This window comes from Delphinapterus leucas, chromosome 1 (genome assembly GCF_059928025.1).
Source record: "Delphinapterus leucas isolate spDelLeu-1000000601 "Yukka" chromosome 1, BTC_Dleu_Yukka2, whole genome shotgun sequence".
NCBI classification, from domain to species: domain Eukaryota; kingdom Metazoa; phylum Chordata; class Mammalia; order Artiodactyla; family Monodontidae; genus Delphinapterus; species Delphinapterus leucas.
The window spans coordinates 161,500,909-161,524,453 of NC_143129.1; the positions used below are offsets into that span (position 1 = coordinate 161,500,909).

Sequence of the window (23,545 nt, forward strand, 5' to 3'; positions counted from 1 at the left end):
AGCTTTAACCTCTTAATAACAGTGTTTACGTGCACATCATTACGAATGTAGCTGGGCTATCAAAGCAATGTTTAGCTTTAGAGTAACAGTAATCGACATGATAGACATGGTGCAATGTTAGGAGAAAATCTGGACAGCTGCTTAGAACAGTCTACTAAGTTAAGACATGAATATCGCACTCTTCTCTGACATGCATGTCTCTTTGAAATCATGGTTGGAAATAGTGCATGTATATAGTTGATTTGATAATACTTACAAGCAGAAAAATATCACAAAAAGTTTCTTCTCTCATCATGGGCACTTGTTCCAAAACTCCTCTCTTTTTTTTCTCAAGCTCACCTCAATAGACTTTGGGGTCATTTACCATATTCTAACCACTTCACAAAGGTTGTTGATACATTTAATAAAAATTAACCCTTTGTAGTTCATTTTTAGAATTATGCCCATCCTTAAAAGAAAAACACAAACTTAAGTAGAGAGTAATTTAAACAAACACATTTCTGTCAAGTTCATGCCCAACGCACTCATTTTGCTGGAATTACTGATCAAAGCAACAGTTCACCTTGTAGCCAGGTTCCCGGGGACTTTTCATTTCGTCATGAGCCAAACCATGTTTTCTGAATGTACTGGGGGAAATGTCTATCCTCCTAAAATTGAAAACACAAAAATTGTTTAACATTCCATAGTGTGAATATAGCACCTCAGTTCGTAAGTAGAGTGGTGCAAATCATAGGCATTCCTTTTTATTACACTTACGTTGTTTGCTTATATACTTACACTCTCCCATAGATGTCCATGCGCGTGTATGCATGCACAACACATATACACCCACTCTCTCTCTCTCTCTCTCTCCCAACTTTCCAAACTCAAACAGAAAAAACATCTTATTCCACCCAGTACCATTACAGCCAGGAAAACAGACTCACCTACAGCCGTGCCTATAATTTCAAATTCACATCAAGATTATCTATGCCCTGCTAACTTCAAAAAGCAGTTTTCATCTTGGAAATTAAAATATAATGGCCCTTGGGACTTCCCTGGTGGTGCAGTGGATAAGAATCAACCTGCCAACGCAGGGGACACGGGTTCAATCCCTGGTCCGGGAAGATCCCACATGCCATGAAGCAACTAAGCCCATGCACCACAACTACTGAGCCTGCACTCTAGAGGCCATGAGCCACAACGACTGAAGCCCGCGTGCTTAGAGCCCATGAGCTACAACTACTGAAGCCCGCGTGCTTAGAGCCCGTGTTCCGCAACAAGAGAAACCACTGCTCAAGGAGAAGCCTGTGCACTGAAGAGTAGCCCCCGCTCGCCACAAGTAGAGAAAGCCCACCACATAGCAATGAAGACCCAACGCAGCCAAAAAAATAAAATTTAATATTTTTAAAAATACAATAAAAATAAATAAAATAAAATATAATGGCCCATTATTCACCAACAGGATGAGGTCGAAGTGAGAAACAACTGCCTGGCATGACATAAATCCCCAAAGACCCTAAATCCAAGACTGCTGTGCAAACATGGTCCTCCTACCTCCTGCAAAGGTTCAAGAGCTGACTATTATATAATTAAAGACCAACTTTGTTTCTAGACAAAGTCCCTATTTGCTGAATGAATAGTCTCCAACAACCGAATGTTTAAACCTCTGGGCTTTTAAACCCTTTGACATAATCCTATAAGCACTCCCACCTCCAGCCCCCACCTGCTGCAAATTCTTCCAAAGGAAGGACTAATATATGAAATACATGGGTTGCTTAAAGAAACAACATCTAGGGCTTCCCTGGTGGCGCAGTGGTTGAGAGTCCGCCTGCCAATGCAGGGGACACAGGTTCGTGCCCCAGTCCGGGAGGATCCCACACGCTGCGGAGTAGCTGGGCCCGTGAGCCATGTCCACTGAGCCTGTGCTCCGCAACAGGAGAGGCCACAGCAGTGAGAGGCCTGCGTACCGCAAAAAAAAAAAAAAAAAAAAAAAAAAAAAGAAACAATATCTACTCTATATAAAGAAAGCTCACAGTGACCTTGGGTTACTGTCTGCCAGCTCCCAAGAATACAAGGGTTCATTTATACCAAAAGGGCTGTTTTCCTCCGGCCCAAAGTGAGAAACTTATAGTCATCAAAGCATACCCTTTCCACTACAAACAACCACTATCCTAGAGCCTGGAGGGCACTACCTTAAATTCTGCTGATAATGTAACTGACAAGTTGCAAAAACAAGACGAGTTTATTATCTGATGAGCAGACTTTTATGACCACCTCTACTGTAAGGCTGAGGTCCTCACCTGTGAATCTCTGGGCTTTTCTTGTTTTTAGCTGCCTCCTGCTCGGTTCCTCTCTTTAGGTATTTAGTAAAGCGTTCATGCAATGTCATTCCCGAGGACCCAAAGTGATGCTCTGTGGGGAGTCAAAGAAAAACATATCAGGCTATCAAAGGCACACCCAACATTCAACTTGTGTGCATGGACCTATAACCACAGAGATGTGACTAAAGTAGTCAAGTCCATATAAAAAACATTAGGAAGAAGAAGGAAAAATGGCTGGTTCAGACAAAATCCAATGTCTGATTTCCACTGTAGGACATGGATACAAAGAGAGAAACTAGAGCTTACTATCCTTTGATTCAGAGCACCAGCTCCTGCTTGAGTTCCAATTTCAGATGGAACCCACAACTGGCCCAAACCCAGATTCTACATGACATTCCCCAGCCTGTCCACCTCCATTTGCCCAGAAGATGGCAAAATAATGTGGGGAAGATATCCATACCCCAAGATCTACAAGAAGCCTCTAGAGGATTCTAGCTACTAGACAGGAAAAGACAGAGGGGCTGAGAAAGTCACCTTCATATCTCCTTTTCAAGCAATTTAAACCTTCACATGAATTTTACTTATTCTCATGATCACAGGTTACCACTAGCATTTCATAATGTTCAGCTCTGTAATTAAAAAATGGAAACTTCTCCCTGGAAGAAATTTCCTTCAAGTTAGCCCATAGCTTCAAAGGCCCCTATCAATGAGATAAAGATCCCTGATAGACTCCCTCATTCCCCCACTCATCCTTCTGCTTGTTAGAGAGGAAGCTAAGCACGTGGAAAGGGAGCTTGAGGAGGCTGGGGTCTGGACTCACCTTTAACATGGTGAACGATGGTCACTATATGCTGGGCAAACAGTTCTGAAGGGCTCCGCTGAGACTGAGCTGACTGTATGTGCTGGAAAATGGATCGAAATTCCTGTTCCTTTTTGTTGCTATGAACTAGATCCCGACAAAGCTTTCGCTCCTGAGCCAATAAGCCACTGGGTCTGAAAAAGAAACACAGGGAGGCCCAATGTAACAAGATACACAGAAAGTCAGAACGTTTAAATCCTAAAAATGAAGAGCGTGCTTTAAAAGAGTTAAATTTATCTGTAAAGTTCCTTTTTTAATTCCTACCAAAGTAAAAAGTAACTTCAATGCACCATAACTATGGGAAAAGGCATCCAAGATCTCTCTCTTCCCTTTTCCCCGTTGGAATTTAATAGGAACACATGGGTAGGATGAAGCATTAAACCTCAGTGATTCTGTTCTGGGGGGTCTCTGCTGGTTTTAACAGATGACAAACAGGAAGGTGTTTTAAAAGACCAACTAGTTTGGCCATCCAGGGCCACTCAGTGAAGTGACACAATGCAGCAAGAGTGGGATGTGGCTAGAATGCTGTTCAGGAGACTTCCAACTGGCTTTGCAGTTTTTACACCAGGTAAAAAGCAGCCTGGGCTTCATCACTCTTTCCTGAAGTTCTCCTGCCCCCAGCCCCAACTTTAAAACTGTTACATTATTTCATGAAGACCTGTAAAAATAGATATTGTGACTTAGCTAAGAATGGAAAAATGGACCCTGCATGGCTCCACAGGCAAAAGACATCTCAAGCACATTTAGGAAGGCAACAGGACGGGGGTGGAATGGGGCCGGCAGGGGAGCTTACAATGTGATGAATAGAGTGCAAGAGAGAAGCAGAGGGGACCCAGCATCAAAAAAGCCAGTCACTATAGTGTAAAAAGACGCTTCACCACTGCTATGATACTGCCCCCAACATATAACTGCTCAGTGATGCACACTTCTCCACTGAAAACAGAGACACGAGGGTATCCACACTGAAAATGAGACAGCGGGGAAATACATGAGGGGCCTGTCCTCGTTCCAGAATGACCTCAGGGAGAGAGGTTAGGCTACTAAAGCCCTGAGGGTCAAGATGGACTACAGCTCACCTGGCAAGGTCCTCATCAAAAGAGTCCATCCGGACATTGACCTGGGCCTCTCGAGTAATGGAAAAGGAAGACTTCCCCGTGGAAAAGTCTCCTTTGGCTCCTAGCTTCTCTCGGCTCTCAGAGGTCTTTCTCGGGGGAGGTGATGAGCTTTTCTCCTGGACTGCTTTGTAAGCAGTCACTCGGAAATTTTTTTCAGGCACAAATCCCCTGTGCCCACTTTCGGTTCTCTTGGGTCCTCCCCGATCCTCCTTTTTGGATCTCTCTGAGAAAGACTCTTCCTCCAACTCCTCCGTTTTTCTTTGCTTTTCCTTCCCTGGCGGTGCGTACATCAGGCCCTCCCATTTGCCTGACTTTTCCTCCTCCTGGTTTTTGTTTGCACCTGCTACAACTTTCGACATGAATTTGGGTTCATCATCAAACTCAGATTCCTTCCTTCCTTTACCCTTGTCTTTATCTTGATCATCCATCTCCTCCTTGTGGAAGTCAGCCATCTTCTTCTCAAAGTCATCTCGGAGCTTATACCTTTTAGGAGACTGGCTACCCCGGAAAGGCTTCTCAGTATCAGTTTTGGGAGCAAATGGATCAGATTTCATTTTTGTATCACCCAAGCCCGCATCAGAGAAGCTCCCTTTCTCTTTCATTTTCTCTTTATCAGTATTTGTTTGTTTCTGTTCCTTATCCTTTCCATTCTCTGTCTTCTGCTCATCTAGATACCTAGTTATGAAAACACAAGGGAGACACACACAAGAGGCTTCTTAAGCAACTTGATCTAAAATAAACTAGCACCATGTGCGTACGGTCTTAGGATTCTGCTTCTCTAATAAGCATGTCTTGTGGATTCCAGTGTTACGAAAGGAGTCTTGGTTACCTTCTATTAATTTCTAAAAAACTGCTCTTCACAGATCTATGAACTTGGCATTTAAGAGAAAACTATATGGTCTATGGAGTTGTGTATTATAAAAACAAACAAAAAGAAAATAGCAAAGGCAATTTTTAGGATACTGAAAAACAAAAACCTACTTACCTGTAAGTGGTCTAGGAAAAAAAAAACTTAAGGTCTTATCCAACCTTCACTCAGTCACTTAAAATCTGCTTTCAGCAAAGTTAACATAGAATGTTCAACCTTGGACTGTTTTGCTTTTATACAACTCACATTTGGAAATACAAGTCTCAAAAGAGACTTCAAATTTGCTTCAAGTCACCTAGAAGATCTAAGTATGAAATATACTGCAAACACAAATAAAAACAGAATACATGTTAATTGGGGGAGGGGGCAAAAATCATCCTACTCATTCTTATGGAAAAGCAGAGCTCATGCCCAAGTGTTCTAATGAGACTCATAGTCCTGGCAAGGAACAAAACTTGTATTTCAAAGCAGACTTACTGAAAGCTGCAAAGTACAGATTCTGAACGTCTCATTTGTACCATGAATGGAAAAAGTCTGATCATGTTATAGTTGCATTAATATGACAAAAAAGAACCAAAGGACAGCAGGGCAGCAAAGAATATGCTAATAAAAGGAAAAGGTGGGGGCAGGAGGGGAACCACCTGCTCTGTAAAGCCCTCTTAACAACCTGGTCCCAGTACAAATTCCCTGTTATATCTCTGCCACCCCAATCCATCCAACCACATAAAAAAGATTCAAGTTCCAACTCAGTGTGTCCCCCAGGGTAGAAAGACAGAGACACTGTTATGTCCTCTCCTAACACACAGCCTGGTTGGCTTCTACTGGGACATACACCCACTTTGTGATTTTAAAACAAGGTCTTCCTGGACTAAGCCTTGGACTTTCCCATTCTGCCCAGTCTCCTCAACTGGAGGGTGTGAGGGCGCAGCTCTTCACCATGATGGACTGATGCAGATTGATCACAGGAGATGGTAGGTCCTAGAGGGTCTAACAGCTCCAACAGCCATTCATTTTGGTAAAGACCACATTTTTTGATGGCTGACCCACAAATCTCTACTGTTCTCTGGCTTATACTGGTAGAATCCAAGGTAAACTTTAAATGTGAAAACATCATTGCAGAGTAGTCTAAAGAAACTTTATGCTGCAATACAAATTCAGGAAGGTAGGAAAACTAGAGTTAAGCTAAAGGTTTCCTGGGGTGATGCTTTAAAGTTTGCTAAATGAAAAGTTGAAGAAATGGGATTACCTTATTACCATTAATCAGAGCTCTACAGATCACATTACAACTAAACTGCCGGCTGGTGAGATAAAAACAACCAGACAGGGGAAACAAGATACTTGCCTCTTTGTATAGGCTGCTCCGCCTGGAGCAGCAGCCTCCTCTTTCTGAGATGAGCCATATGTGGAGCCAGTGGCTGGTGGACTCTTACCCATGGGGCTCTTTTTGGATGGACTCAAGGACCCCGAGCCATGGTCAAACTGACCTTGGTGTGTCCCAGCCTGGTACCCAGCACCACTCTGCAGAGCTGAGCCCATCTGGGATGTGCTGGAAAGCGGAGGGCTAGGTTTGGGCACAGGGCTAGGACGAGGTGACCGCCTCCTCACCACCACAGACTGGAGGGGGCTTTTGAGAGCCGGGCTTCGCTCCCGAGGACTCAGCTCAGACACGGCTGAGGCCCGTGATGCAGAACCAGCACTGTATGTGGTGGCATCTGGCCATGGCTTTGAGCTCTCAGACGCTTTTGTGTCTTGAGAGGTGCCTCCAGAGAACGGCTGCTCCTTGGCCTCATCTCCCTGGTTATCCCCGGCAGCCTGAGACGGCCGGCTATCCTTGGAAGAAGACTTTTTCTCCTTTGCAGACTTGCGCTTAGAAGATTCAACTCGGCTGTGGTTGGAGGAAGAACGAGAGGATGAGGAACGCCTTGACCTGTCAGAGGAAGACTTATCGGAGTTTCTAGAATGGCTCCTGGACCTTGGTGAAGGGGACCTTCTCTTTGGGGACCGGGATCGGGAACGGCCCCGACGAGGACTGTATGCCTGCCGGTAATTCTGCCAATTTGAGCGGTAGTTTCCATAGCCTCCTCGGTTATACTGGCCCCATGGATAAAAGCCTCTGTTGCGCCCACGGAAATAATAGGGCCTTCTATAGCCTCTGTTGTGACCTCGGAAATCCCGATTCTGATATACTCTTGGGTGATTTCTCTCTCTGTTATGAGCTGGAGAATATGATCTGGAACGAGACCTAGAACTGAAAGAGGGGCAGGGGAGGGAAGAAATGTTTGAATTTTTGACACAAGCATTTTTACTCAAGAAAAACCTGCCAACAAAGAGGTAAATCCCTCTTCTTATGTATCATTTAACTTCAGTGTTTTCAAATGAAAGGTACAAACTTAAATAATTAATTCTACTCTTATGGCCACATTAAGTACAAAAATAAAGAAGCACTTTAACAAATGAGACACTGAGATGCTTCATTAATACTGTAGCACATTCTAAATGGAGATGTATTTCTATAGTGACTGAGAGAATATAAAAATGTTTCTAATGTGGTAAACTAAACAAGCACCATTTTAATATAGTATACTACTTGCTAAGAGTTTCACAGGCACAGAGGACTGTACAGGTAGGTCCCTGGGTCATTGGAAGTGATCCCTGCATGCTGTGGTACCCAGACAGGTAACTATTCAGATCCTCTGGCCCCACACTGCTTACTCCCCATCCTATCCACCTCTCTCTGTCTGTGCAGGGCTAATTTCTTAGCTTCCACTAAGACTTGGGGTTGTATAAAAAAAAGTTACAACAGGTCTAAACCAAAGAATGCTTAAATAGGGACTTAGAGAACTCATCTGTTCAAAGCTTAAAAGAATTTTAACTGAAATCAGATCAGCAAAGCATACAAATATTGTTGGTTTTTTTTAAACTGGGAATCTGGAAATGGTCTCATTATCTAGAAGGTCAAGTTTCTGTGGCTGAACTACAAGGTCTTACCCAGGTGCCACAAGAGGGCACCATCTGACCATAAGACATCAAAACACACAAGAGGGTAGCAAAGAGGAACTACAAAAACAGCCCCACACTTGCACATCTTTAAGGTCAACCTAAAGCCTAGTGGTGTTCTTCTTCATTTAACAATACAGAACTCTAATTTAGCAAAGGTACATTTCCAGACCAGTGGGGATTCAACAGTAACCTAACTCTGTAAAAATTACATGTTCACAAATGCCAGGCTTGTCAATGACAGGGAGCTGTTTCCATCAAAAAGCCAAAAACTGTATTTGTTGGTGTGGAAAATCCAGTGGCGTTCTTTGATACCACTTGTCATGTCAACTATGATATAGAGCATTAATTAGTCACTACTCCTAAGTAGTTAACTAGAAATATGTAAAATTACTAGAAAACTCCAAAAATATTTTCTTTACATATAGAATAAAAACCCTTCAGTTCATAAGCAGGGCTTCTCATATCAGACCTAACTGGAAACAGATGCAAATGTGACAGGTTTTAACAACTAAACAGAATGTTATTTTTAGAAAGAAACTTACACTTAGAAGATAAAGTGGGATTGGTTTCCCACTACTTACTACCCACCATGCTCAGGTTCTTTATCTACTCCAAGAACAACAGGAACTAGTGAAGATGTAGCATAGTGATGGTTGTTAATGGTTGCTATTTAAGTACAATTTAAAAAAACAAACTTACCTTTCACACTTTTCATTCGAAAATAGAACAATGTAAGAAAGAAGGGAGAGGCAGATGCAGCTATGAAACTGAATATGACCCAATTTAATGGCTGTACTTGAGGGAGGTGATGCACCACCAGCACTAAGGAGGGTTTTATTCATGTTCCCATCCTCAGAGGCTACTGCTGCTTCTGTCACCAATTACTAGTGAGGGCCCTGCGGCATACTGCATCCAAAACCCGCAGTCACTGCACGGATGCAGGAATATGAGTCTCTGCAGATTGCAAATGAATTTATTTATGAGAAGTCATTTAAAAGGATACAACAGTCTGTGAAATACAAGGAAACAACCAATTTTCTCCAATTCTGTAGAACTCAGCAGCTAAGTTAATTTAAAGGTATGGTTTCTCAAACTCTCTGGACAGTATACTTTCCTTGTAGGAGAGGGAAAACAAAAGAAAAAAATCATGAAACAGATAAGCCAGAATTAAAAATTGAACATCCAGCGGCAAATTTATCTGTTTCTAAAAAGCAGAGAAGTCAGACTAGAATCAAATATAAAAACTTGTTTTCTAGTGGAGATATTCCTCCAAAATAATCTTACAGGTATTAGGACAGCACATGGAGTGGCTCTAGACCTACCCCGGCACATATTGCCTGCATAAGGTATCTTTCCCTCATTTGCCAAGTTGATGACCATGCCAAATGACCTGCAGAATAAGGAGAAGCAATCTGTCCAGAGAGATCCGCCCAGAACTCTAGCTATCACAAATACTTCAGAACTGGTAAACATTTTTCAATTTGGGTTATGTCAGTTCAATTTTCTCTCTCAGTTTTGGTTGTACAGCCTCTTCTTTTTGAACCAATTATTTAGTTTCCATTTACTAGATTAAGTTTTAAAGAACCAAATGAGCTGAAACTGAGATTTAAGCAAACCAGATCAAAAGACTCTGGGCGCAAGGTAGGAGTTTACTAAGAGTCTCTGCTCGGTCCTATGGCCTTGATAGCAAATTCCTGGGGTAGATATATTTAGTGGGCTTTCCCTCATTTTTGGGGGGTGGGGGTGGGGTTTGAGAAGATAAAAGAGAATTTTACTTACATACAGACTCTGACACAATTGGGCAACAGAGAGACTCTATCTAGCACAGGCCTCAAACAAAGCTTGGTATAAAAATGTGTGCCCAAGAAACATGGGAGAGAAAAATAAAGTTAGGATTGGTTATCCTCAAGGTGTAATGTTATCTTAAAAAAAAAAAAAAAAAGTGTTTTTGAGTGAGAGACTCAAAGTTTATAACTTCCTGTTCTACACTATATGGAAGTCATTAACATTTATGCACACCTATTTTTTGTTCAATCTCTGCTCTGAAATTAATTTTCAGACAGGCTTCTCACAGATTCCATTTAAGAATTAACTTATTCTTGGGCTTCCCTGGTGGTGCAGTGGTTAAGAATCCACCTGCCAATGCAGGGGACACGGGTTCCAGCCCTGGTCCAGGAAGATCCCACATGTCGTGGAGCAACGAAGCCCGTGCGCCACAACTACTGAGCCTGTGCTCTAGAGCCCGCGAACCACAACTACTGAACCCACGTGCCACAACTACTGAAGCCCGCATGCCTAGAGCCTGTGGTCCACAACAGGAGAAGCCACCACAATGAGAAGCCCACACACCGAAACGAAGAATAGCCCCTGCTCGCTGCAACTAGAGAAAGCCCGCACACAGCAACGAAGACCCGACACAGCCAAAATTAAAAAATAAATAGAAATAAATAAATGTATTTAAAAAAAAGAATTAACTTATTCTTGTTGGGAGGGTGGGGGGGGAGCCTACCAACTATTTGTTTATAGACTCTTTTAGGAGTAGGACTATGGAAACCATCAATAAAGATTAATAACAACTATTCCTGAGTTTATTTTAAACTGTGTAATTCATTTCAGAGAAGGGCTCTAGATACTCATCTAAAATAATCAGCAGGGGCGCCAAGTGGTAAAACTGAGAAATTGTCTCCTTGCCTACTGCAGCTCTGACAAAAAGAATGAAATTGTACAAAAATCCCCTTTTGGTATTTAAACATTTAGATACATCAATATTTCTCTAACACACATATAGAAACTTATATTTACTAACAGGTTCTTATCTACTCACAAAAGAAAGTTTTAAAGAATGAAAAACCGAACTCATAACACAACAAAAGAGGAAAGATGCGGGAAGTTTGGCATTATATTCCAAGACAGCTGAAATAGGAAATAATCCAACTAAAGCTGTAGAAACTGACTAAATTAAAGAATACTGGCAATAAATTCAAAAGAATTATCTGCATATTTACTAAGGCAAAGTGATGTCTACAATAGTGATTTTTTTAGGCAGTTGCAAGATGTGTTTTAGTAAATAGATGCAGCTTGTCAGCAGCTGGCGTATCAGGTATATATATACAAAGGACTCCTGATTAAGTTTTTTAAGGTTTAATTATTTTAGTGAGTTAAGGTTTCTTTTCCTTGCAATGTTGATCATACTATTAATCCTCTTAGCTATCCTTTCTCTGCTGATGGTGCAAATAAACCTTGGTCCAAGCCTCCAAAAATACTTCAGTGAAAAATAATCAGGTGTAGAGATTTGAAGCAAGTAGCTTAAATAAAAATAAAATGCTCTTTCTTCCACAGTGGATGAAAAACAGTATGTGCTGGCAGGAAAGAAAAGGAATTAGGCCAACAGCATGGCAATCAAAGATGATTTGGATTTGTAACATTTGAAGAGACCTGGAATATCTTACCGCCCAACACTCCACCTCAAGCCAACCCCGCACCTCCATTTGACACAGAAAGGGTCTAACAAAAGATCTTCAGAGACCTATACTGACTGATCAATGATCATCTCATTATACAATCACACCCCCTTACCTCAGCCTGCGTTTCCTTGAACGAGAGACAGACCGACTTCTGGACCGAGACTTCGAAAACGAACGAGAACGAGATCTTGATGCAGATCTTGATCGAGAAGAGCGAGATCCAGACTTAGATTTGTTTGTTTTTGACATCTCTAAAGAGAGGGTCGCTTTTCAATTACACCTAATGTAAAAAAACAGAATCAAACAAATGAGTGAGTCCCTTGAACTTCTATGGACACTTAGAAACAAACAAAAAAGATGAAATGACTGCTAAAACCAAACCAAACCAAACACTCTTTGCCCTTTTACCAAGGGGGATTTCTAAGCGGTACAATTCCCAACGTACCAACCCACAGCAGCAAATGGAAAACCTGACCTGTAACTCTAACTGGGGGACACCATGAAACACAGACAAAAATGAGGAGAGCTATTGATAACCTGGGGCACACAGTCTTTTCTCAATAAGCAGACAAGTTTTGCAAACTAAGTTAACTGTTAATAAAAGTACTGAGATGACCTGAGACAGGCTTCCCAGTCCTCACAGAAGAAACTCTATGCAATGACATCTTGGTTATAGAGTTTGTGGCACATCTTACCATTTCCCTACTTCCTGGACCCTGAATCCATGAGGCATACCCTTAATATTTACTTCAAAGGAAAAGGTTTAAAGTGTGAGAGATTCTGTAATCTCCTTTACACCTACAATTATGTATTACACCTATAATTATAATCATACATCTGCTCATTACATCTATAGTTATATCTTTCCATTTTGTATTTTTCTAACTTTTATCTTCTTTTTTATCAGTATTACCAAGTACCTATGTGTACTATTTATCTTATCAAAGAATTAAAATCTGTTTATTTGTGCTCAAAAGAAAAAGTGTGACAGAATATTCTCAAATATTGTAATACCACAACAGGATGTACTACATCCTGTAAAATATAGGATTTTTTTTTTTTGGCTGCGTTGGGTCTTCGTTGCTGCGCACTGGCTTTCTCTAGTTGTGGCGAGCAGGGGCTACTCTTTGTTGCAGTGTGCGGGCTTCTCATTGCAGTGGCTTCTCTTGTTGCGGAGCACGGGCTCTAGGCGCGCGTGCTTCAGTACTTGTGGCTCGCGGGCTCTAGAGCGCAGGCTCAGTAGTTGTGGCGCACAGGCTTAGCAGCTCTGCGGCACGTGGGATCTTCCTGGACCAGGGCTCGAACCCACGTCCCCTGTATTGGCAGGCAGATTGTTAACCACTGCGCCACCAGAGAAGTCCCAAAATACAGGATATTAATCCATAAACATAGGACTAAAGTAATGTATAAGGAGAAGAACCTCTACTTTCTTCTAGCCCATCACTAGCTTCAAGAGTCAACCTTCTTTCAGGGTCATTTTCCCATGAAAAAAACAAAATTGTTTTTTCCTTTTTTTTTTTCAAAGATCAGAAAGCTAGTTAATACCTAAACCAGACCAGAACTCCAGGACCTATCCTATCACCCTCGCTGTCTCACTGCTTAACAAAAGATTCTTTTATGTAATGTTGTGCCTGGCTTGTGAAGGGAAAACAATAATCAATGAACATTTCACCCTCCCCTACCTCTCAGATTTTCTTGTTATTCAGATCCCAACTCAAAGGCGATCTCCCCAGAGGTTTGCCCTGGCCACCCAATCAAAAGCAGCCACGCAGTCATTCTCTAAGTTCTAGTCCAGTACCTTGTTTTCTTCTTCCCAGCATTAAATCCAGTACTTGAAACTTGTTTACTTTGTACTTGTTTACTTTGTTTTTCCTCCTCTACCCAAGTAGGATGTAAGCTCCCACCAGCAGAAATCTCATCTTTCTTATTTACTGTTGTATCCTCAATGCCCAGAACAGCAAACACTTAAACAGTATTTTTATTAACTTATCCTCAAGGAGGGTATTATTACATCCCTTTTTACAGATGCGGATACTGAGACATAAAGAAGGTAACTAACTTGCCCAAGGGCACACTGCTTTAAGTGGCAGGGCTGGGATTTGAACCCAGGTGACCTGGCTCTAAACCAGTGCTCTTAACTACCATTATACAGCCTCGCCAGAGCAGTGTCTGGCACACAGAAGGCATGCAGAGACTTGTGGGATGAATAAATGAATTCAAGTCTCCACTCCTATTGAGTTTAGGATCTGGTAAAGAGGGCAAGACAGAGACAAACTGAAAGGTGGTATCTGTTTATAATTACTATATTCAAGTTTTAGACTTGAATTTTAAGAACTTTTGGAAAGGCAAAGAAATCCAAGAAGCTGCTATAGCTCCAGCTCATAAGGGAAATAACCATAATCTCAGAGACATAAATTTAGAAGAAGACTGAGAAACTGCTAGGAAGCCAGAGACAAACAGTGATGAGTAAGAGATTGCTAAATGAGGATACCAAAGACCTACAGTCTAGATCCTACCAAAAGGATCAAACTGTTACATGCTTTAGCAAGGTCAAAGATGTTTCAGTTTGGAACCGATTTTTGGAAGCAGTGTCGTTATACAAAGCCAGGGTAGAGGAATAAGTTATTTGGAGATATGAGGTGGAGGTGTAAATAAGCAATTTACAGAAACTGAATATTGAAAATACATTGTTTTTCTGGTTGGGCTTCAGCATATTTGGGGATTCTCTAGGTTCATTCTTGCTAAATGGCTTTTTTCTGTTACAAGTCTAGGGGTATCTTTGCCTAGCAACTTCTCTGTCCAGTCTTCAATTTAGCTTAGGCTAGAAATAAATACCCTTTTAGATCAGTTACACAATGGGTGGACAATATCAGACTTTAAAAAGGGGAGGGAATTCCCTGGCGGCCCCGTGGTTAGGGAGTCCTCACTTTCACTCCTGGGGGCACAAGTTCAATCTCTGGTCGGGAAACTAAGATCCTGCAAGCCTGCGCTGCCCGGCAGGAAAAAGGGGAAAAAAAAAAAAAAAAGGAGAAGGGGGAACAAGTCAGTAGAAAAGGAAATACTCATTTCAACTCCAAGTCACTGGAAAATTAAGAACCTAATTTTCATGAAAAGGAAGAAAAAGTCGTCATCTAAATACAGATAGAGAGACTTCCCTGGTGGTCCAGTGGCTAAGACTCCGCACTCCCAATGCAGGAGGCCCGGGTTCAATCCCTGGTCAGGGAACTAGATCCCACATGCATGCCGCAACTAAGAGTTCGCATGCCACAACTAAGGAGTCTGCAAGCCACAACTAAGGAGCACATGTGCCACAACTAAGGAGCACACGTGCCACAACTAAGGAGCCCACTGGTAGCAACTAAGACCCGACACAACCAAATGAACAAATAGAAAGAAGGCAAAGTATTTTTTAAAAATACAAATAGTGGGCTTCCCTGGTGGTGCAGTGGTTGAGAGTCCGCCTGCCAATGCAGGGGACACGGGTTCGTGCCCTGGTCCGGGAAGATCCCACATGCCGCGAAGCGGCTAGGACCGTGAGCCATGGCCGCTGAGCCTGAGCGTCCGGAGCCTGTGCTCCACAACGGGAGAGGCCCGCATACCAAAAAAAAAAAAAAAAACAGCCAAATTTAACACTTCTACCTATATTAAATTTACTAGAATTGACAAATGTACTCAAGAGTCACAATACTGTGACACCACCCTCACTCCTAGAATTTCTTTAATGTGAACTGAAACTAATTTTAAAACATCACTATTCCCTGAGAGTTAAGAGGAATAACTTTGGATGATACAAAACCAGAGCTGGAAATAAATCAATGAATATCTTAACTCATTCAAGAGAACTCTAGAGAGTGGACAAACAATGGTAAATTAAAGTAGACTTGGTCTTTGCCTCCATGGAGCTTACAATCTAGAATTACAGATAGATCATAACCAAGCAAGCAAGCAAAAATGTAATTTCAAATTCTGGTAAGTACTAGGAAGAAGGCAAAGAGCGCATAATGTTGGCAAATTTATGAAGTGTGGTAGTGAGTTATTTAGATAGGATGGTCCAGAGGTGGCATTTAAGCTGTCACCCGAAGACTATGAAACAGCAAGTCACACAAGAAAGGAAAAGGTCCAAAAGACCAAGAAGTGTCTTCTCCTGATATACATAAATAGATTTCATGTATATAAACATTTTATACAAACATTTTCGTGTAAGGTACGGACAACCATAACTAAAGCTATCTGATTAAATTACCAAAATTCATTCAAAACAACTCACAGTTCTACTTTGAAGACCTTTAAAACTTCATTGTGTTTACACATAGCTTTTCCCATTTCTAACATTTCTTCCATGTCCATGCTCTAAAAATAGTATGGAAAGTACGACAGACAAATATCACCTTGAAAATCAACTTAGCACATTTTACATGTTACAAGTATTGGGTTGGCCAAAAAGTTCGTTCCGGTTTTTCTTTAAGAAGTTTGGTTTCTGTTCAAATTAAAATTTCCCCCAAAGGAAGTTTTGTTTCTTCAGCAGTACTTCAGCCTACTCTTCCTGGACATGCTGTTTCATTCAGAATAAAACAGCGATGTTCCTACACCAGCAATATAAGACAATCCACCTATTGAACAAGTAGTACTCAGCATGTTAGCAGGCAGAAATATAGGATCCAGTTCCTAAACTTCTAGTTAAGGGCTGGTATGATCCAAATACCCTCAACTTTCCAACATCCTTCAGATGACATGGTTTCATATCCACATTATCACCCTGTTTGCCACTGAATCAATTCCAGTTTGTCCTCCTTCACTGGGATACTCAGAACTAAATGTAATTCACCAAATTTGGCCTATTATAAAACTATTTAGACACTACTAATGCATCCTAAGCTTTCTCTTTCTGGCAGCCACACCACATGTTGATTCAGAGTGAGATGAGTCACTAGGCCCTCAAATCCTTTCTCATAAACCCTTCTTCAGCTGCAAGATATCCTCCTCCTCCATCTTGTATTTATACTGCTGTTGTTCTACTCTCCCCCCTTTTTATTTAAAACCCAAGTGTAGAATTTCAAACAGCCTTCTGAAATGATTTCAGATATAATTCTGTCACTTGGAGGAAGGGTTCATCTTTAAACTCTTCTGCAGAGCCACGTGAGAGGGTAATTTCCAGACCCACCACCCTTTTTAAAGCCCAAGCCTTCTCCAAGCCACTCGTCCTTGCAAAAGCAGAAACATTTTAACGTAAAACAAAACAAAGGCCTTAAGGTATATAATTACATGGCTTTTATGTCATTAAAAATACAGATCTTATTTTTCAGCAACAAGAATAATATTGGCAGCGAGGGCCAAAGCAAGCTTCTCTAAATCAAAGACTCTCAAAGATAAGAAAGAATTCAATTACTCCTCTCCCCTTCTCACTCCAGATTGTTAAGTTTCTTCTTAGTGTCCCTAGTGACTATGCCAGCATTGTGCTTGGCACATGGTAGGTGTCTTGCTGAATTCACCAGAAGAAACACTTCGGTAGTTAAATTTAATACTGTTTGCCCCATGTTTGGAACGCTGTGGATAGGTTACATTTGGCAGGAGACTGAGCTCCTAAAACTAAGTAGTGCCAAATACAGCTTCTCAATGGGCTGCCCTGGGGCTCCAACCTTGGCAGCCCTTAATGGTCAAGCTACTGGGTTGACCAAAAAGTTCGTTCAGATCTTCCGTTAAGCTGTTACTGTTGGGTCATATGGTAGTTCTATTTGTAGTTTTTTAAGGAACCTCCATACTGTTCTCCATAGTGGCTGAACCAATTCACATTCCCACCAGCAGTGCCAGAGTTCCCTTTTCTCCAGAGCGAAGTAAGTCAGAAAGAAAAAGACAAATACCATACGCTAACACATATATATGGAATTTAAGAAGAAAAAAAAATGTCATGAAGAACCTAGGGGTAAGACAGGAATAAAGACACAGACCTACTGGAGAACGGACTTGAGGATACGGGGAGGGGGAAGGGTGAGCTGTGACAGGGCGAAAGAGAGTCACACTAACAAACGTAAGGTAGATAGCTAGTGGGAAGCAGCCCCATGGCACAGGGATTTCAGCTCTGTGCTTTGTGACCGCCTGGAGGGGTGGGATAGGGAGGGTGGGAGGGAGGGAGACGCAAGAGGGAAGAGATATGGGGATATATGTATATGTATAACTGATTCAGTATGCTGCACAGCAGAAACTAACACAACAGTGTAAAGCAACTATACTCCAATAAAATTTAATTTAAAAAAATGAAAAATAAAAAAAAATAGTCAAAACAATGGATAAGAACAATCAACTATGGAAATCTTCCCAAGAAATAGCCTTCCAAAAAAAAAATGCAAAAATCTCACCATAAGACTTAGAATCCTTTTAGGCAAGTCCCTAATTTAAGATGTAAAATTCCATAAGATACACTGGCATACTGAAATGTATAACATCTATGACATGATTTTATAAACACACAAATTTTAGTAATGAATGCATACTGACGGGGAAAATGAAGCATGGAAATTTGCATCTTCTTGTAGTTCAGAGGAAAAAAAGGCTATGATTTAATGACTATAACATACATACATACATATATTTATTTATTTAGGCCATACCTCGCAGCTCATGGGACCTTAGTTCCCTGACCAGGGACTGAATCCAGGCCCTCGGCAGTGAAAGCATGGAGTCCTAACCACTGGACCACCAAAGAATTCCCCAAAACAATTATTTAAAGAAAAAATATCCATCTAGAAGTAGGGGGAGCAGAGAGTTCAAATCTAAAAGTTAACATAGGGCTTCCCTGGTGGCGCAGTGGTTGAGAGTCTGCCTGCCGATGCAGGGGACACGGGTTCGTGCCCCGGTCCGGGAGGATCCCACATGCCGCGGAGTGGTTGGGCCCGTGAGCCATGGCTGCTAAGCCTGCGCGTCTGGAACCTGTGCTCCGCAACGGGAGAGGCCACAACAGTGAGAGGCCCGCATAACGCAGAAAAAAAAAAATAATGAAAATAAAATAAAATAAAAGTTAACATACAGTGTATATAGTCCAATAAAAGATTACTGCCCTGCTCTGGCTGAGACAGGCTAGGGGTGGGGTGTGACATTTGTATCTAGCAATTTAAGGTTTCCAGGATATTTGGGTTGACAATGGGGAACAGGACTTTATCAATAAATTGGGACTATCCTGAAAAACCAGGACTCATCATTTCTTCAAGGAGGACAACTCAGCTACCCTGATTTGATGATCTTACTATTTAAGAATGTCTAGCCTGGGCTTCCCTGGTGGTGCAGTGGTTGAGAGTCCACCTGCCAATGCAGGGGACACGGGTTCGTGCCCCGGTCCAGGAAGATCCCACATGCCATGGAGCGGCTAGGCCCGTGAGCCATGGCCGCTGAGCCTGCGCGTCCGGAGCCTGTGCTCCGCAACGGAGAGGCCACAACAGTGAGAGGCCCGCGTACCCCCCCAAAAAAAAAAGAAAAAAAAAAAATGTCTAGCTTCTCTTGCTCTGTATTTTAGAATACGTTCATCAAAGATCCTTCTATTGGGTTAGCCAAAAAGTTCGTTCGGTTTTTTCCGAAAGATGGCTCTAGTAGCACGTAGTTGTCGTTAACTTCATTCAGGACAATCCTGTTAGACTGCATGTGACAGCTGTCATATCAGTGTGCATTTTAAAAAAAAAATTATCAAAACTGGTGAACTTTTGTGTAGCCATTTTAATATTGAAGATGGAAGAAAAAAAGCAATATTTTCAGCATCTTATGCTTTATTATTTCAAGAAAGGTAAAAACATAACTGAAACGCAAAAAAGATTTGCACAGTGTATGGAAAGGGTGCTGTGACTAATCGAACATGTCAAAAGTGGTTTGCAAAGTTTTGTGCTGGAGATTTCCTGCTGGACGATGCTCCACAGTTGGGTAGACCAGTTGAAGTGGAAAGCAATCAAATCGAGACATTAACTGAGAACAATCAACGTTATACCACGAGGGAGACAGCCGACATACTCAAAATATCCAAATCAAGTGCTGAAAATCACCTGCACCGGCTTGGTTACGTTAATCGCTTTGATGTTTGGGTTCCATGTAAGTTAAGCGAAAAAAACCTTCTTAACCGTATTTCCTCATGCAATTCTCTACTTAAACATAACAAAAACATTCCATTTTTAAAACAAATTATGACGGGCGATGAAAAGTGGATACTGTACAATAATGTGGGATGGAAGAGATTGTGGGGCAAGCGAAATGAACTACCACCAACCACACCAAAGGCCAGTCTTCATCCAAAGAAGGTGATGTTGTGTATATGGTGGGATTGGAAGGGAATCCTCTATTATGAGCTCCTTCTGGAACACCAAACGATTTTTTTTTAAATACTTTTTTGAGGACTTCCCTGGTGGTCCAGTGGTAAAGAATCTGCCTTCCAATGCAGGGTATATGGGTTCGATCCCTGGTCAGTGATCTAAGATCCCACATGCCGTGGGGCAACTGAGCCCACGTGCCACAACTACTTGAGCCCGCACCAGAACCAGAGAGAAGCCCGGCACCACAACAAAAGACCCGATGCAGCCAAAAATTTAAAAATAAAATAAATACTTTTTTTGGCTGCACCTCATGGCACGTGGGATCTTAGTTCCCCGACCAGGAACTGAACCCGTGCCCCTTGCATTGGAAGGGTGGAGTCTTAACCACTGGACCGCCAGGGAAGTCCCAGAAAATTAAATGATTAATTCCAACAAGTACTGCTCCCAATTAGACCAACTGAAAGCAGCACTCAACAAAAAACATCCAGAATTAGTCAAAAGAAAACACATAATCTTCCACCAGGACAACGCAAGGCTGAATGTTTCTTTGAAAACTGTTACTGCTTGGCTGGGAAGTTCTTTTGTTTTCTTTTAAATAATAACAGTAGATCACCTTCTTCTTTTTAAAATAATATTTATTTACTTTATTTATTCTTATTTCTCTTGGGTACATACCTAGGAGTGGTATTGCTCAGTCACATGGTAATTCTATGCTTAACTTTGTAGGGTACTGCCAGGCTATATTCCAAAGCAGCTACACCATTTTACTTTCCCACCAGCAGTGTATGAGGGTTCCAATTTCTCTACATCTCCAACACTTTATTATTGTCTTTTTTATTATAGCCATCCTAGTGGGTGTGAAGTGGTATCTCATTATGGTGTTTTGTTTTTTGTTTTTGTTTTTTTTGTGGTACGCGGGCCTCTCACTGTTGTGGCCTCTCCCGTTGCGGAGCACAGACTCCGGACGCGCAGGCTCAGCAGCCATGGCTCACAGGCCTAGCCGCTCCGCGGCATGTGGGATCTTCCCGGACCGGGACACGAACGTGTCCCCTGCATCGGCAGGCGGACTCTCAACCACTGCGCCACCAGGGAAGCCCTATGGTTTTTTGTTTAATATTTATTTATTTGGCTGCGCCAGGTCTTAGTTGCGGCACAAGGGCTGTTAGTTGCAGCATGCAGGATCTAGCTCCCTGACCAGGGATGGAACCTGGGCCCCCTGCACTGGGAGCGCAGGGTCTTAACCACTGGACCACCAAGGAAGTCCCTCATTATGGTTTTGATTTGTCATTCCCTAATGACTAACCGTGTTGACAATCTTTTCATATGTTTATTGGCTATTTGTGTATCTTAGAGAAATATCAATTCAGATCCTTTGTCCATTTTTAAGTTGAATTATTTGTCTTTTTATTATTGAGTCGTAAGGCTTTCTAAATTATGGATATAGATCCCTTATTAGACATATACTTTGCAAGAAGCTTCTCCCAATTTGTAGGTTGTTCTTCCATTTTCTTGACTCTGACCTTTAAAGAAAAGGGATTTTGTTAGTTTTTTTTATAAAGTCTGATTTATCTTATTCTTTTGTTCCTTGTGCTTTTGCTGTCATATCTAAGAAGGGTTTGCCCACGGTCACAAAGATTTATTCCTAGGTTTTCTTCTAAGAATTTTATAGTTTTAGTTCTTGCATTTAGGTCCATGATCCATTTTGATTTAAATTTTATGTTATAGTGCGAGGTAAGGGTCCAACTCCATTCTTTTGCATGTGGATATCCAGATGTCCTAGTACCATCTGTTGAAAAGACTAGTCTTATCCTACTGAAATGTCTTGGCATCTTGGTAAAAAAAAAAAAAAAAAATCAACTGACCATAAATGTGAGGGTTTATTTCTGTATTCTCAATTTTATTCCATTGATCTGTATGTCTATGCTTATGCCAAAACCACAGTTTGATTACTGTAGCCTTGTAGTACATTCTGAAATCAGTAAGTGTAGGTTTTTCAACTTCCTCCTGCTCAAAGACAATTGTGGCTATTCTGAGTCCCCTACATTTTCATATGAATTTTATTTTTTAAATTTATTTATTTATAGTTGCACTGGGTCTTCGTTGCTGCACGCGGGCTTTCTCTAGTTGCGGTGAGCAGGGGCTACTCTTTGTTGCGGTGCGCGGGCTTCTCATTGTGGTGGCTTCTCATGTTGCGCAGCATGGGCTCTAGGCGCACGGGCTTCAGTAGCTGTGGCACAAGGGCTCAGTAGTTGTGGCACACAGGCTTAGTTGCTCCGCGGCATGTGGGATCCTCCTGGACCAGGGCTCGAACCCATGTCCCCTGCATTGGCAGGAGGACTCTTATTAACCACTGCACCACCAGGGAAGTCCCTCATATGAATTTTAGATTCAGCACATCAATTTCTGCAAAAAAGCCAGCTGGGATTTTGACAAAAATTGTGTTGAATCTATAGATCAATTTGGAGAGAACTGCCATCTTAACAACATTAAGTCTTCCAGCCCATGAACGTGGGACGTCTTTCCACAGTGTTTTGTAGTTTTCAGAGTACAAATTTTGTGCTCATTTTGTTAAATTCATTCCTAAGTATTTTGCTCTTTTTGATGCTACTGGAAATGAACTGTTTTTCTATGTCATTTTGACTGCTCACTGCTGGTGTATAGAAATACAGTTCATTCTTTTTTTTAAATAATTTTATTTATTTTTGGCTGCATCGGGTCTCTGTTGCTGCACGCAGGCTTTCTCTAGTTGCGGCAAGCAGGAGCTTCTCTTGTTGCGGAGCATGGGCCCTAGGCACGCAGGCTTCAGTAGGTGTAGCACTCGGGTTCAGTAGTTGTGGCACACAGGCTCCAGGGCACACAAGCTTCAGTAGTTGTGGCACATGGGCTCAGTAGTTGTGGTGCACGGGCTTAGTTGCTCCACAGCATGTGGGAATCTTCCCGGACCAGGGATTGAGCCCGTGTCCCCTGCATTGGCAGGCAGATTCTTAACCACTGCACCACGACGAAGTCCCAGAGAAATACAATTCATTCTTGTATATTCATCTTGTATCCTGTAACATTACTGAATTCATTTAATAGTTCTAATAGTTTTCAGTGGATTCCTTAAGATTTTCTACATAAGATCATATCACCTGCCAAAAAGATAGTTTTACTTCTTCCTTGCCAAGTTAGATGGCTTTTATTTCATTTTCTTGCCTAACTGCCCTGGCTAGAACATCTGGTACAATGCTGAATAGAAATGACAGAAGTGGACATTCTTCTCTTGTCCCTGAACTTAGGGTGAAAACATTCAGTCTTCCTTCCACCTTTAAGTACAATGATACCTGTAGGTTTTTCACAGATGTCTAATGTCAGACTGAGGAAGTTCCCTTCTATTCCTAGTTGGTTTAATATTTTTATTATGAAAATATGTTGGATTTTTTTTTTACTGTATTCATTGAGATGATCAAGTAGCTTTGGTCCTTTATTCTACTGTATTACATTATTTGATTTTCAACAGTTACCATTTAACACCTGTTTTTAAAATAGATCTTAAAATTAGTCTTTTCCCTGTTTATGGATCTCTAACATAACCTTAATAGAAGAGGAAGAGTCTCTGAGGACTGACCCCATGTAGGCCTGCACTCCCTGTCCCTTGCCCAGGCCCCAAGA

The 23,545-nt window shown here is 41.7% G+C and overlaps 1 protein-coding gene across 5 annotated transcripts in view; it reads right to left on the reverse strand.

Annotated features, from left to right (window-relative positions):
- THRAP3 (thyroid hormone receptor associated protein 3) overlaps positions 1-23,545 on the reverse strand; it is a 74,493-nt gene that overhangs the window by 7,559 nt on the left and 43,389 nt on the right. For all 5 annotated transcript variants that reach the window (XM_022575241.3, XM_022575239.3, XM_089895923.1 and 2 more), the window contains 6 exons: positions 11,722-11,889; positions 6,488-7,393; positions 4,239-4,952; positions 3,124-3,296; positions 2,283-2,394; positions 563-647 (listed from right to left, as the gene is read on the reverse strand). In XM_022575241.3, coding sequence (XP_022430949.1) covers positions 563-647; positions 2,283-2,394; positions 3,124-3,296; positions 4,239-4,952; positions 6,488-7,393; positions 11,722-11,858 — 2,127 coding nt within the window. In that variant the 5' untranslated portion in view covers positions 11,859-11,889. The remainder of the gene's footprint in view (positions 1-562; positions 648-2,282; positions 2,395-3,123; positions 3,297-4,238; positions 4,953-6,487; positions 7,394-11,721; positions 11,890-23,545) is intronic.